Source organism: Manis javanica, chromosome 12, assembly GCF_040802235.1.
Source record: "Manis javanica isolate MJ-LG chromosome 12, MJ_LKY, whole genome shotgun sequence".
Taxonomy (NCBI): domain Eukaryota; kingdom Metazoa; phylum Chordata; class Mammalia; order Pholidota; family Manidae; genus Manis; species Manis javanica.
Window position 1 is genome coordinate 8,580,273 of NC_133167.1, and position 16,160 is coordinate 8,596,432.

General features: G+C 36.3%; 1 protein-coding gene across 20 annotated transcripts in view; it reads left to right on the forward strand.

The window, feature by feature from the left end:
- Positions 1–16,160, forward strand: part of TRIP12 (thyroid hormone receptor interactor 12) — a 138,253-nt gene that overhangs the window by 46,988 nt on the left and 75,105 nt on the right. For 13 of the 20 annotated variants that reach the window (XM_073218011.1, XM_073218008.1, XM_073218006.1 and 10 more), the window contains exons 3-4: positions 531–656; positions 2,347–3,143. In XM_073218011.1, the coding sequence (XP_073074112.1) occupies positions 531–656; positions 2,347–3,143 (923 nt within the window). The remainder of the gene's footprint in view (positions 1–530; positions 657–2,346; positions 3,144–16,160) is intronic. The other 7 variants (XM_073218022.1, XM_073218023.1, XM_073218024.1 and 4 more) reach the window with 2 other exon arrangements.

Genomic DNA, 16,160 nt, shown 5'->3' on the forward strand with positions numbered 1-16,160 from the left:
TGGATTCTAATGATTTTCTGTGTAGAATCAGTTTGAGAATTGATTTCCTTTGCCTCGGCATATACTGTGTTAATCTGAATTATAATGTACAATTTGGGAATCAGTATAATAGGGATCACACACTGCCTTTTAAGCTATTTTGGTTATATTTTCTATTAGAAGTATTTAGATATGAAGTTTGTAGTTGCTTTTTGCCAAAATTCAGCATATTTCAAAGTCTACAGTAAAATTTCTGAAAAATTCATTATTGTTTAAGCATCTCCATAATACTGCAGTTCAGTTATGACAACTGGTAATAAAAAATCTTAACTCTTGAGTATTAATAGGGGTTGGTTCTAAGAAGCAGTTTCTTTTGCCAGGTTATTTGATAGAACAATAAGTTTATTACAGAAATATTTGGGAAAAAGGTAGGGTCTATAATGAAGAATTGGGAGGTCTTTTTTTTTTTTAATGAAAATATATTTCACTTTCAGTATTGTATTTGCATCTCATTTTCCTGATAGATTTCTGTTTTGATTTTCTGCTGACAGGTCACATTTAGGGCAGGCAAAACATAAGGGATATAGCCCTCCTGAGAGTAGAAAATCTAATTCTAAGGCACCCAAAGTGCAGTCTAATACTACTTCTGAACTGTCAAGGGGACACCTTTCTAAAAGGTAAATCTTCACATTGCTTATATATGTTAAAGCAGAATTATTTGCATTTGAATCATTGTGTAATGTTAAAACTTGCCAGGTTAATGTTACATGTTTTCATTATTCTTTGAATATAACCTTTAGGATTAATAGCTTTTCACCTTTGCAGTGATACCAGTGAAGCCTGCCCTAGGTAGTGTATGTTTTCCCTTGCTTAGAGAGCTGTGAGGCTCTCATTTTGGCTTAACAAACCATTATAGGCATCTGAAATTCCATTTTAGCATTTTTCTAAGTCATTTTTATTGTCAGAGCCATAGGTCAATGATTCCTTCCTCCTTTTTCTTTTTTTTTAATTAAGCTTTAATTTTCCACAAATTTTAACATAAAGAGTATTTTTTAATATTGCTTGTATTTTTCTCTCTTTGGCCAATGGTTCTTTTTATTATTATTATTTAAAGAAATTTTTCTGTGGCTTGTTCTGTCCTTACATGGCTGGGACCCAGGAACTAATCCCAGACAGCCTGGATGCAGTGTCTTGCCACCATGCACAGATATAGCTGGCTCCTGTGCATCTACCTTCAGGCATCAGGCTCCCTTGACCTGTTGGGTAGGGCTTGCCCTAGCCTTCAGGCCAGTGGTTCCCCTGCACTTCGCCATTGCCATCGACAAAGAGGTTTGAATGGTGATTACTGGCAGACCCAATAAGGCCTTGCTATTCTTAGGGGCTCCAGGGCCTGTCCAGCAATCATAAATCCTACGTGTCTTCCATTCCATGGAGCTCCAGTCAGGCCTGGCCAGTGGTTCTTGATGGTAACTTTGTTCCCAGGTCATTTGACATGTCTTTGATAGCCTCCTTGGTACATTTCTTTCTTTTATATATATATATATTTTTTTTTTCTTTAATTTTGGTATCATTAATATACACTTACATTAACAACATTGTGGTTACTAGCTTGGTACATTTCTTGCCCCACATCTGTAATTAGCCTTTTTTCCAAGACTCCTTGGTTCCTTTCGTAGCCTAGGATGCTCATTGCCATAGATTGGTGATTGCTTCCAGGCTAGATCACCAGTTTATTATAAAAGGATACAACTCAGGAACAGCCAGGTGAAAGAGAAGGGAGGTATGGGGGAAGGGTATAGAGCTTCCATGCCCTCTCCAGACACTCCACTCCATGCATTTATTAGCCTGGATGCTCAGTCAGTGATTTCTTTATGTCTAATTCGTAGGAGTCTTCAGAAAGGAATATAACTGTGAAGATTTGTTGATTCTATAATACAAATTTTTTTCATTTTGAAAGTGCATGTATTAATGCTTACTTATTGTAAGCTTTGACAAAGAAATTGTATTTATGAATAAAGCTTTGGTATTCTAGTTTCAGCTGGTTCTGAACTACTAAGCATTCTTTTTCTCGTATCTTAATTCATGTTTTTTGGTTAGGAGTGTTAGTGTCAGTAAGTAGCCTTTGGGCTGAAGAATTACTGTGGTCTTTTAATCAAATATTTTACCATCCAAAATTGAACCTGCTGTTTTTCATCAGTTTTGAACCATTTGAAGCCTATGTTTATTTAGTATTGGACTTAAATCAGGAAAACTTGAATTTTTTTTAATGTACTTATGTCCACTGACTTGAGAAGTTAACAAATATTATTTGGCAGGTTTAATAGTGGTGGGGGCCGATTCTAACTCTCTTCTTGTCTAACTTCTTAGAAGCTGCACTTCTTCATCTGCTGTCCTAGTTCCACAACCAGAGGATCCAGACAGAGCCAACACTTCAGAAAGGCAAAAAACGGGGCAGGTGCCTAAGAAGGACAATTCTCGAGGAGTGAAGCGCAGTGCTAGTCCAGAATACAACAGGACCAATTCTCCTAGCTCTGCAAAAAAACCAAAAGCACTTCAGCATACTGAATCTCCCTCAGAAACGAGTAAGCCACACAGTAAGTCAAAGAAGAGACATTTAGACCAGGAGCAACACCTGAAATCTGCACAATCACCATCAACAAGCAAGGCTCATACCAGAAAGAGTGGGGCCACTGGTAGTTCCCGGAGTCAGAAAAGAAAGAGGACAGAGAGTTCTTGTATAAAGAGTGGTTCTGTGTCTGAATCAACTGGTGCTGAAGAGAGATCTGCAAAACCTACCAAGCTGGCTTCAAAATCAGCCGCCTCAGCCAAAGCTGGGTGTAGCACCATCACTGATTCTTCTTCTGCCTCTACTTCCTCCTCGTCTTCTGCTGTAGCTTCAGCCTCCACGGTGCCACCAGGTGCCAGGGTGAAACAAGGAAAAGACCAGAACAAGTCCAGGCGTTCCCGTTCAGCATCCAGTCCCAGTCCCAGAAGAAGTAGCAGGGAAAAGGAACAGAGTAAAACTGGTGGCTCTTCAAAATTTGATTGGGCTGCTCGTTTCAGCCCTAAAGTTAGCCTTCCTAAAACAAAACTGTCTCTTCCAGGGTCTTCTAAGTCAGAGACATCAAAACCTGGACCTTCTGGATTACAGGCCAAATTAGCAAGTAAGTTGAGGAGACATCTTTTTTTTTTTCTTTAATTATAGAAAATTTCTCTTGTTTTGTCAAGTGATTTGTCCTTTCAAGATAGTCAGGTTTTATTTTTTAAGTTTTTCCCTAGTCTGAGGCAGTCTTACATTTATTAATGTATCTGAACAGAATAATTGATACCACATTTAGTTTTATGGAGACGTAAGGAATGCTGCTTCCTCCTTATTAAACCATCATGATTCAGTGCCTGTATCCTTCTTCATTCTTGCAGTATCTGCTACTTAAATGCTTTACTATTATCAAGGTGGGACATCAAGTTGTATTGTCTACTATAACCAGCCATAAAATTGTTTTAGTTATGAGTTCCTCTTGACCATAATCAGAGATCAAATTCTGTCTTTGGTACCGTACATTCTTGATGTATGGAAATGCTGAGCTAAATTATTAGAATAAATGCATAAATTAATCCTTATACACTAATGTTTTATGGCCTTTAAGGAGCCTAGTCTAAAGATGAATACCTTTTAAATTGTACACATGGGACACTGGGTCCTTGGTAAATGAGCAAGAATATTGCCCTCTTGAAGCTAACAGTAAAGTAGAAAGAACTGACTTGAAAATAAAAATTCAAGCAAAGAAACATACTAGACGGGAGGAAGGGATTGCAAGGTACTTTTCTTCCTCTCTTTTTTCCAAGACTTCTTCAGGAAGCTAAATATCTCATTAAAACTGATTAGAACTGGTGATGACCCTCCTCAACTATATGGTTGCTAATAATGTATTAATTTTTTTCTCCTACTTTGAGAAAGTGCAAATGTAGAGAATAATGCCGTGCTTTTCTATAATTTTGTAAGCATTTGATTTTTGTAGTATTTATCCAGGAAGCTTGTTTTGCTATCCTTTTAAGCCCTTGTAGAACATTTGAGGTCCAGTTTGATAGGGCTAGAACTTTTCTTGGTTACTGTGAGGTTTTATATAGCATCTGTTATTAGTATTCTTGTCAAAGGTTAGCTATTATTAAATCAGTCTAAGAATATTGAATCAGAACTAACTGTGAGCTCTGTTTAACCCTGCAATCTGTACTTTCAATTGATTCAGTATTAGCTAAACTTTGACAGTATTAGTAGACACTGTAAAATCTTATATTCATCCAGTATCATAGGGTTATCATGAAGGTAACATCTTTTACTCTTAGACTGTAGAATTTTGTAATATTAGGAATTTTAAATACATAGTCTATCTGTATAAAATCTTGTGAATTTGAAAGTACAGATACTGAATGAAGCTGAAGATTGGTATCTTGAAGTCAACAGGGAAGAAAAGGCCTGGTTAAAAAAAGGACAGTTAACTGTCTACTGGTCCTGCCCACATTGTCTTGACAGTTGGAGTTATTTATCTCTACTTTTATGCCTCTTCCTCTCTGCATTTAAGTGAAGCAGAACCATCCGGCAGTAACCAGCTGTTAAGATGGTGGAACTAGAAATCAGTTCCACATAGGTTACATCACAGAATTTAGGGTGTATGGCAGAAGTTGAATATCATTCATTAGACAGAAAATCTGTTCACAGCAGCATTTTGAGAATGAAGGATTGATAAATCCCAGCCATTGATCCATTGATCCATTGATCCATTGATCAGCTTTTAAGGTATACCTGTCCTTAGATTTGAAAGACCCTGATTTAAAGTTCTGTTATCTCTTGATAGTTTTGTGAGGTTGGGCAAATCATTCAACTGTAGCATTGATAACAGCCTAATCCCTAGTCTTGTTTGCAAATGATACTGTTCATTCTTGTGAAGTATAAATGAATGTATCTGAAAATAACTGTAAAATTAAGTACCACATATGGTGAATTTAGAGTTGTTGACATGTATACAAAAACCCTTCAAATATATCAGGAATTTGATTTTTTTCCTTTTAAAAAAATCCAGCACATTAATCTGCAGGGAGCAGAATTAAATTCAGTGGGAAGGAGTTGAGAGGCAGGTTTGTGAACAGTGTATTTCAGGGAAACAAAATCTGTAGATTACCTAAAAAATGTAGTACACCACTTGTAGGAAGTACAAAGCATTCCAAATTGGGATTATTATTTATTTTCTTTAACTTCTTAAGAATCAGTGAACTGTTAATTGGAATGTGATGTGTTTGCCTAGGTAAAGGATCATTTTAAGGTATGATTGGTCAGTAAAGCCTCATGGTAAAGCTTGTGGAAAACCTCTTTCTCCAGTGTTCACATATTACCCAAGGAGATTCAGGATGGCATTAACATTTTGAAAGCTGTGAGAAATTTTTTGGTGACTTTTGCTTCACTCACTGTTTTTTAAATTTGTTTGACCACCTGTTACTACCTTGGAAGACAGCAGTAGTCTGAGAAACACCCTTTGGGGAATGGTATAATACACTTAGTTAAGCAGGAAGAGCTTTTCCAGTGTGCTTCTCCGGCAACTGTTAATAGGCTGATGTACAAATTCCTGGTGAGGAATTAGCAGCTATGGCTTCCTGAAGCCTTGTGGCTTGTCAGCTGCAACTCATCAGAATAGCTCTGGGACTAAGGTCATCCTGTATCAATTGGTGGAATTCTTGAGAATATTCCAGAAAGGATTGTGTTTAGTGATAATTTTTAATGTGCTTTTAGGAAATTATTCTTGCTATGAGTTGTTTAACCTAACTAAGCAAATAGACAAGTCTTTCAAATTTCTGTAGCAATACTGTAAAACTGCTGGAGCAATGTAATGATACAAATAATTTTTTTTAATGGTTTTAATAATATCTTAGTAACTAGTTTGGCTTCAGATTAAATTTTGCTACTCTACCAGTAAAGTAAGCTAATTCTGAAATAATTAGACAATTTCAATGTGTGTACTGTCTGAATAGTAGAAGATAACAGATGGCATAGAAATAAAACAGTTTTTGATCAAAATCTGGGTTATTTTTGAACTTATTTGTTGAAAAATTTAAAGGTATTAAATTTCCAGTCTGATATGTCTTATTTGTAGGTGTAGTTTCCTCTGCAGTATTTAAAGTGTACATCATGTACACATTATTAATAACATAGTCAGCAGAGTTACTAGCTTATTTCCAGCTTGAGTTTCATACCCTTCCAGTGACTTGTGTGCAGTGCAGTCTGTAGCCATTATTAAGAACTAGACAAGAACCAGGCAGATTTCAAATTCTCAGGGTAATTTTGCTTAGATTATGGCTGTCTCTACCAATTTGAGACATGGTCCTCTGCACCTCCAGCATGGAGGAAGGAAGGAAGGAAGGATGAGATGAGCAGGAGAGAAGAATTTAAAGGTTAAATTCTTGGTTTTACCTAGTTGGGTCTTGAAGGGCATCCATACTGGGTTTAAAATACTGAATTATTTTTTAGCCTCATGAAGTGTTAGATAAGGAAGTTAGAAATTCTAAAGATGGAGTTTTGAGCTTTCTATATTATAAGGTAGCTGTTAAAGTAATTGAGCAATTAAAAATGTCAATATTAATGTAACCATTTTGAAAAATTACCAGTGATTTCTGATATTTTTGAGACTTTTTAAAAAAATAGGTTAAACTTTTAAAACAAGTTGCCAAATTAAAAAACATTAAATGGAAAACAAATACCCTTGGCCTCTTGGTTAAGAAGGTTCTGTTTGTTTCACATTGTGAATTCTAAACAACCATGGTATGTATGTATTTTAGTATACTAGGTCAGTTACTCTAAGACAAGTTATGTTTCACAAAACTTGCATATAAGTTTATTATTAAAAAAGAGCAGTCTTGCTGCCCATTGCTCTTCCCCACAGCTGATTATTTGGTATTGTATATCTATAAATGACATGCCCCTGTGTCTAATTGTTGATTATTTGATTATTTTTTCAGTTTAAGCAGTATTGCATGCCCTTCATGCAAGATATGTCCTGCCTCTTCACACACCAAACACTTGCTATACATACTGCCCATCTTCCCAGTCATGACCAGCATTCAGTGTCTATATGGATACATAAATGCTCTTGACACTGAGTCATATAGGAACGTTCCTTTTATAAAAAAACATTTTTTTATTTTTCCTGAATTTAATACTTTTTCTTTTCTATAAACCCATCACTAAATTTCAAACTCTTTACTAATTGTCTAAATCTTTTCTCAAGCTGTGTATACATCTGTTTTATTCCGAAGAAATGAGACCTCTCGTGGGCTGCTCTTTTGTACCTCCTTACACCATTTTAGCTTTGGGATTTTCTTCAGTCTTCTGTTCATTTTCTTGTCCCACTTTTCTTTCTTGATTTGCAAATTCCTTTTGGTGGAAACATATCTTCTACTTACTTCCTCAGAAAAAGTACTTATGAAATTTTTTGAAGTTTTATTTATTTATTTTTAATTTGAACTTCTGAAAATATACGACCTCCATAGTTTGACAGATTGAATGTAGAGCTTTGGTTGGAAATTATTTTCCTTCAGACTTTTGGAGAATTGCACTGTCTTTTAGCTTTCGATTCTGGACACATTCTGATTCCTGATCTGTTGTATATGCAACCTGTTTTTCTGTAAGCTTACAGATCTTTACCTCTATTACTTAGAAAAGTCATGACACTGCCATCACTGTGGGTTTGTTTTCATTCCTTGATGGGGGTGACCAGCAGTCCTCGTTTCCCTTGGGAAACTCTTTAAGTCTAAGGATTTTCAGCCTTAATTAAAAATCAGGATAGTCCCATGTAAACCAGAGTGGTTGGTCACCCTGTCCAAGTTTCTTGCTCTTTCTAGAGCTGTCCTCTTGGAAAGTTCTCATCTTCTCTTTCTGTTCTTGCTTTTCTTTTTTGTTCTACTTCTGGTGAATTTCTTCAACAATTTATCCAAACCTTTCTTTTTCCTGTTTGCTATCTTGTTCTCAAGAAGCTATTTTGTTGTTGTTTCCTTTTTTATTATGGATGTATTCCTTTTTTTGAAGACATTAATAGTGAATTTTCTTGGCTTTCATCATGTAGTTTTTATTTTCATACTCCAAATTTTCCTCTGATTCTGGTAATTCCTGGTTGTCTCCTTATTCTCAAGTATAAGGGGACCAAAAATCTAATTTCTCTGAGCATGCAGATGAGATTTGAGATTTCACTGTCCAGTGATGTGGCTGGGGTATTCATTACAAAACCTCCTCTAACCTTATTTTTAAGTCTTTTTCTTTGGTAAAATTCCACAGGGAAGATTGTTTCAGATTTCAGCCTAAAGGTAAAGGCCTAACTGCCAGAGCTTTTGTGCCTGAGTGGACTAAGAGGCCTAGGAAAGAGGCCATATGTCATCTAGAATGTCTGTTTATACTTGATCACCTTCCCCCTCTCATTGTTGGTATAGTGCACCTATATGCAACTGTGTATTTTAATTGAGGATTTGTTTTTTACTCTCTAAAGAATAAAGGTCTTTTGTTTTCCTGGTTCAGGACAGTTACCCAGCTGTGCAAGTTGGGGAGGGGGTCAAGGGATCTGACTGCTTCATAAAGAGTCTGTTAAGCAATCCTCAGTTTTAACTGCGAAGTCGTCCCAGAGCTACCTGGTACCGTCAGTTCCTGGACCTTTGTGGGATTCTGAGTGTCATTCTAATTAATTGGTATTTATCTCAGTTTTCTGCCTTCATTTCCCTGGACCTTGCAGTGCTTGTAGTGCTAGAATTCCTGATTTTCACCTTCTAAAATAGTGTTATGTTAACAGTCTCTTCCATTCTTCTCATTCTTGTGGATAAGTGCCTCAGATTCTTTTAATGCTGTTATAGTGGAGTTTCACAAAATAGAGGTGAGTACATGGGTGTCCAAATCCTGTCTTTACCCAGAAGGCAGGCACTTTTCTATGTGTACGCATGTGGCTTTTTCAAAAGTAGGAGCTTGCTCTGGGTGGCACTAGGCACTGGTTTTTGAGTGCCTGTTGTAAGCCAGGCCCCATACCAGACACTGGACATACACTAAATGTTTTAAGTAGGAAAAAAATGAAGTGTTTAATGTGCCTAAACACTTTCTTTTTTCCTTTAAAAAAAAACCCTGTAAGTTACATCATTTCTAATGGCTCTTGATGGATGTACCTTAATTTACTCCATTCCCAGTTAATGGATATTTACATTATTATTAGAAATTTTTAAACTGATTTTAGTTTTGTAATTTATATCAGTAAATCCTTGTTGGGTGACTAGTTATGTTCCTTTTAAATATTTATATTTTGAAATTTCCCCTGAAGATGAATGAATGTAGTGTAAAAATGCCAGCTTTTTTACAACCTCACTAACACTGTACTTTATCATACTGTTTTTATCATCAAACTGATACTTGTTTAAGTGTTTTCTGTTTATTGAACATTTAGCTCTTTTCCAGTTTATCTATAACAAATAGTAATGCTTAGATGAATATCTTTGAACTTTTTTTTTTCTTTGCACATTTCTAATGTTTTTAATTTGTATTTCCAAATCAGTGCATAAAATTGCTGTGCATTGACTAGAAAATAAAAATTTGTCTAGGAAAATCCTATTTGAGATTTAGCTCACTGACATCTGCAGAACTTGTCGTTATTGTTACTGAGCGATTTTAAACTAAACATACTGATCCCTTTTTGTATGCTAGGTTACTTTCCATTTTGTGAATTTATTTTAGGAAGGTAACCATTAATAAAGATGTGTAAACTGGAGAGTAGACATACACCAATATCAATTGACACCAGACTTTCATGATTTTTTGGTGTCCAAAGGAATCAAGAGCTAGTTAATAAGTATTTTCCCATTGTTAATTAATTCTCCTTCTGAGTAATCAGATGGCCCCTAGTACATGGTTCTAAATTAAACTCCTTATTTGCAGGAATAGTCAAGCTATTGGGTGCTTTTTTCCCCCTTTTACGAATGAAAAGGGAGTGGTTTTGAAAGCCCTTTGAAACAGATCCAGCACCAAAATAAATGGATATTTAATGTAATTAACTTGGTAGCTCTTTCTTATAAAAACAAATTGGGGACTTGTGTTTTAAAGATGAATCACAGTCATTCTTTGAGGCCTCTAATTCTGAATGAATTGTGGGTATTTTTCAGGGTATGTATCCTTGCTTAAGATAATGGTTTGTGTATGTTATTCATATTGGTTTGTCTACTCCATTTTAAAGTGGAGCATAATTACTGTCTGTAGGAATATGACAAAAATTACAAGTAAAACTATTAAGATACCTAATATTCTAGAAAAATTAGTACTGAAACTTTTATTACTAAGATAGTTTTTAGCTCAGGTCTTGTTTTTCTTTTTGAAACGTAAGGAGATTTTGTTTTGTTCTTGCTTTATTTTCAAAGTTCAGGTCAGTAAACATTTCCTGTAAAGTGCTATATAATAAGTATTTTAGGCTTTACTGACCACATAGTCTTTGTAACATATTCTTTTTTTTTTTCACATATTCTTTCATTACAACTCTCTAAAGATATAAAATCCTTTGTTAGCTAGAGGACTGTACAAAAACAGTCCCACCAGATGGATTTGGCCAACAGGCTGCAGTTTGTTGACACTGTCTTTTTGTTTTTTTTCTTTTATTAAGATATTATTGATATACACTCTTAATGAAGGTTTCACATGAAAAAACAATCTGGTTACTATATTTACCCATATGATCAAGTCCCCACCCATACCCCATTGCAGACACTTCCCATCAGTGTAGTAAGAATTCACTATTTGCCTTCTCTGTGCTACACTGTCTTCCCCCTGACCCCCCACACCATGTGTACTAAACATAATACCCCTCAAACCCCTTTGCTCTCCTACACCCCTCCCCTTTGGTAACCACTAGTCCCTTCTTGGAGTCTGTGAGTCTGCTGCTGTTTTGTTCCCTCAGTTTTGCTTCATTGTTATACTCCACAAATGGGGGAAATCATTTGGCACTTGTCTTTCTCTGCCTGGCTTATTTCACTGAGCATAATATCCTCCAGCTCCATCCATATTGTTGGAAATGATAAGATTTGTTTCTTTCTTATGGCTGAATAGTATTCCTTTGTGTATATATATATACCACCTCTTCTTTATACATTCATCTACTGATGGACACTTAGGTTGCTTCCATATCTTTAACTATTGTAAGTAGTGCTGCAATAAACATAGGCACGCAAATGTCTTTTTGAATCTGAGAACTTGTATTTGGATAAATTCCTAGGAGTGAGATTCCCAGGTCAAAGTATTTGGATAAATTCCTGGGAGTGGGATTCCCAGGTGAAATGGTATTTCTAAATTTAGTTGTTTGAGGAACCTCCATGTTGTTCTCCACAATGGTTGAACCAGCTTAAATTCCCACCAGCAGTGAAGGAGGGTTCCCCTTTCTCCATGTCATCGCCAGCATTTGTTGTTCTTAGTCTTTTCAATGCTGGCCATCCTAACTGGATATCTCATTGTGGTTTTAATTTGCATTTGCCTCATGATTAGTGATGTGGAGCATCTTTTCATGTGTCTGTTGGCCACCTGAATTTCTTCTTTGGAGAATTGTCTGTTCATACCCTCCGCCCATTTTTAAATCTGGTTATTTGCTTTTTGGGTGTTGAGGCATGTGAGTTCTTGACATATTTTGGATGTTAACCACTTGTCAGATATGTCGTTTACAAATAGGTTCTCCCATACTGTAGGATGCCTTTTTGTTCTGCTGATGGTGTCCTTTGCCGTACAGAAGCTTTTTAGTTTGGTGTAGTCCCATGTGTTCATTTTTGCTTTTGTTTCCCTTGCTCAAGGAGGTGCGTTCAGGAAGAAGTTGCTCATGTTTATATTCAGGAGATTTTTGCCTATGTTATCTTCTAAGAGTTTTATGGTTTCATGACTTACATTCAGGTCTTTGATCCATTTTGAGTTTAGTTTTGTGTATAGGGTTAAACAATAATCTAGTTTCATTCTCTTGCAGGTAGCTGTCCAGTTTTGCCAACACCAGTTGTTGAAGAGGCTATCATTTCCCCATTGTTTGTCCATAGCTCTTTTATTATATATTAATTGACCATAAATGTTGGCTGTGGGTTTGTCTTATGTGGCCTTTATTATGTTGAGGTACTTGCCCTTTATACCCATTTTGTTGAGAGTTTTAGTCCTGAATGGATGTTGAATTTTGTCAAATGCATTTTCAGCATCTATGGAGAGGATCATGTGGTTCTTTTCTTTCTTTTTGTTGAAGTGGTAGATGATGTTGATGGATTTTCTAATACTGTACCATCCTTGCATCCCTGGAATAAATCCTACTTGATCATGATGGATGATCTTTTTGATACATTTTTTAATTCGGTTTGCTAATATTTTGTTGAGTATTTTTGCATCTATGTTCATCAGGGATATTGGTCTAATTTTCTTTTCTGGTGGGATCTTTGCCTGGTTTTGGTATTAGAGTGATGCTGGCCTCATAGAATGAGTTTGGAAGTATTCCCTGTTCTAGTTTTTGGAAAAAGGATGGGTATTAGGTCTTCACTGAATGTTTGATAAAATTCAGTGGTGAAGCCACCTGGTTCAGGAGTTTTGTTCTTAGGTAGGTTTTTGATTACCAGTTCAATTTCATTCCTGGTAATTGGTCTGTACTGATTTTCTGTTTCTTTCTGGGTCAGCCTTGGGAAGTTGTATTTTTCTAGAAAGTTGCCCATTTCTTGTAGGTTATTCAGTTTGTTAGCATTTACTTTTTCATAGCATTCTCTAATAATTCTTTGTATTTCTGTGGTGTCTATAGTGATTTTTCCTTTCTCATTTCTGATTGTTTTTGTGTATAGACTCTTGTTTTCTTGATAAGTCTAGCTCTAGGGGTTTATCTATTTTGTTTATTTTCTTGAAGAATCAGCTCTTGATTTCATTGACTCTTTCTATTGTTTTATTCTTCTCAATTTTACTTGTTTCTGCTCTAATCTTTATTATGTCCCTCCTGCTACTGACTTTGGGTCTCATTTGTTCTTCTTTTTCTAGTTATGTTAATTGTCAGTTTAGGTAATGTTACTCATTTCAGAGATAGGCCTGTATTGCAATATACTTTCTTCTTAGCATGGCCTTGGCAGTGTCCCACAAGTTTTGCGGTATTGAATTATTGTTGTCTTTTGTCTCCATGTATTGCTTGGTCTCTGTTTTTATTTGGTCATTGATCCATTGGTTATTTAGGAGCATGTTGTGAAGCCTCCATGTGTTTGTGGGATTTTTCATTTTCTTTGCATAATTTATTTCTAGTTTCATACCTTTGTGATCTGAGAAACTGGTTGGTACAATTTCAATCTTTTTGAATTTATCAAGGCTCTTTTTTTTTTCCCCCAAGTCCCCCCGACAAACGCCATTGTAGTCATTGTCCATCAGCATAGTAAGATGCTGTAGAATCACTACTTGTCTTCTCTGTGCTGCACAGCCCTCCCTGTGCGCCCCCCCCCTTATACATGCTAATCGTAAATGTCCCCTTTTTCCGCACCCTTATCCCTTCCTTCCCACCCATTCTTCCCAGTCCCTTTCCCTTTTGTGACTGTAAGTTCATTCTTGAGTTCTGTGATTCTGCTGCTGTTTTGTTCCTTCAGTTTTGCTTTGTTCTTATACTGCACATATGAGTGAAATCATTTGGTACTTGTCTTTCTCCGCCTGGCTTATTTCACTGAGCATAATACCCTCTAGCTCCATCCATGTTGTTGCAAATGATAGAATTTGTTTTCTTCTTGTGGCTGAATTATTCCATTGTGTATATGTACCACATCTTCTTTATCCATTCATCTACTAATGGCCCCTTAGGTTGCTTCCATTTCTTGGCTATTGTAAATAGTGCTGCAATAAACATAGGGGTGCATCTGTCTTTTTCAAACTGGGCTACTGTATTCTTAGGGTAAATTCCTAGAAGTGGAATTCCTGGGTCAAATGGTATTTCTATTTTGAGCTTTTTGAGGAACCTCCATACTGCTTTCCAGAATGGTTGAACTAATTTACATTCCCAGCAGCAGTGTAGGAGGGTTCCCCTTTCTCCACAACCTCGCCAACATTTGTTGTTGTTTGTCTTTTGAATAGTGGTGATCCTTACTGATGTGAGGTGATATCTCATTGTGGTTTTAATTTGCATTTCTATGATGACAAGCAATTGGAGCATCTTTTTCATGTGTCTGTTGGCCATCTGAATTTCTTCTTTGGAGAAGTGTCTGTTCAGCTCCTCTGCCCATTTTTTAATTGGATTATTTGTTTTTTCGTTTGTTGAGGTGCGTGAGCTCTTTATATATTTTGGATGTCAAGCCTTTATGGATCTGTCATTTATGAATATATTCTCCCATACTGTAGGATGCCTTTTTGTTCTATTGATGGTGTCCTTTGCTGTACAGAAGCTTTTCGGCTTGATATAGTCCCACTTGTTCATCTTTGCTTTTGTTTCCCTTGCCTGAAGAAGTCGCATGTTTATGTCCAAGAGATTTTTGCTTATGTTTTTTTCTTAGAGTTTTATGGTTTCATGACTTACATTCAGATCTTTGATCCATTTCGAATTTGCTTTTGTGTATGGGGTTAGACAGTGATCCAGTTTCATTCTCTTACATGTAGCTGTCCAGTTTGCCAGCAGCAACTGTTGAAAAGGCTGTCATTTCCCCATTGTATGTCCATGGCTCCTTTATCATATATTAATTGACCATATATGTTTGGATTAATGTCTGGAGTCTCTATTCTGTTCCACTGGTCTGTGGCTCTGTTCTTGTGCCAGTACCAAATTGTCTTGATTACTGTGGCTTTGTAGTAGAGCTTGAAGTTGGGGAGTGAGATCCTCCCACTTTTATTCTTCCTTCTCAGGATTGCTTTGGTTATTCAGGGTCTTTGGTGGTTCCATATGAATTTTTGAACTATTTGTTCCAGTTTGTTGAAGAATGCTGTTGGTAATTTGATAGGGATTGCATTGAATCTATATATTGATTTGGGCAGGATGGCCATTTTAACTATATTAATTCTTCCTGGCCAGGAGCATGGGATGAGTTTCCATTTGTTAGTGTCCTCTTTAATTTCTCTTAAGAGTTTTCAGGGTATAGGTCTTTCACTTCCTTACCAAGGCTCTTTTTGTGGCCTAGTATCTGATCTATACTTGAAAATGTTCCATGTGCACTTAAGAAGAATGTGTATTCTTCTGCTTTTGAGTGTAGAGTTCTGTAGATATCTGTTAGGTCCATCTGTTCTAATGTGTTTTTCAGTGCCTCTGTCTCCTTATTTTCTGTCTGGTTTATCTGTCCCTTGGAGTGAGTGGAGTGTTGAAGTCTCCTAGAATGAATGCATTGCATTCTATTTCCCCTTTTAATTCTGTTAGTATTTGTTTCACATATGTAGGTGCTCCTGTGTTGGGAACATACATATTTATAATGGTTATATCTTCTTGTTGGGTTGATCCCTTTATCATTATGTAATGTACTTCTTTGTCTCTAGTGACTTTCTTTGTTTTGAAGTCTATTTTGTCTGATACAAGTACTGCAACTCCTGCTTTTTTCTCCCTGTTAGTTGCATGAAGTATCTTTTTCCATCCCTTCACTTTTAGTCTGTGTATGTCTTTGGATTTAAAGTGAGTCTCTTGTAGGCAGCATATAGATGGGTCTTGTTTTTCTATCCATTCAGTGACTCTGTGTCTTCTGATTAGTGCATTCAGTCCATTTACATTTAGGGTGATTATCGATAGATATGTACTTATTGCCATTGCAGGCTTCAAATTCTTGGTTACCAAAAGTTCAAGGTTAACTTCCTTACAATATAAGAGTCTAACTTAACTCAGTATGCTATTATAAACACAATCTAAAGGTTCTTTTTTTCTCCTCCTTTTTTTTCCTCCTCCATTCTTTATATATTAGGTGTCATATTCTGTACTCTTTGTCTATCCCTTGACTGACTTTGGGGGTAGTTGACTTAATTTTGCATTTGCTTAGTAATTAACTGTTCTACTTTCTTTACTGTGGTTCTGTTACCTCTGGTGACAGCTATTAAACCTTAGGAACATTTCCATCTATAGCAGTCCCTCCAAAATATACTGTAGAGACAGTTTGTGGGAGGTAAATTCTCTCAGCTTTTGCTTATCTGGAAATTGTTTAATCCCTCCTTCAAATTTAAATGATAATCTTGCCAGATA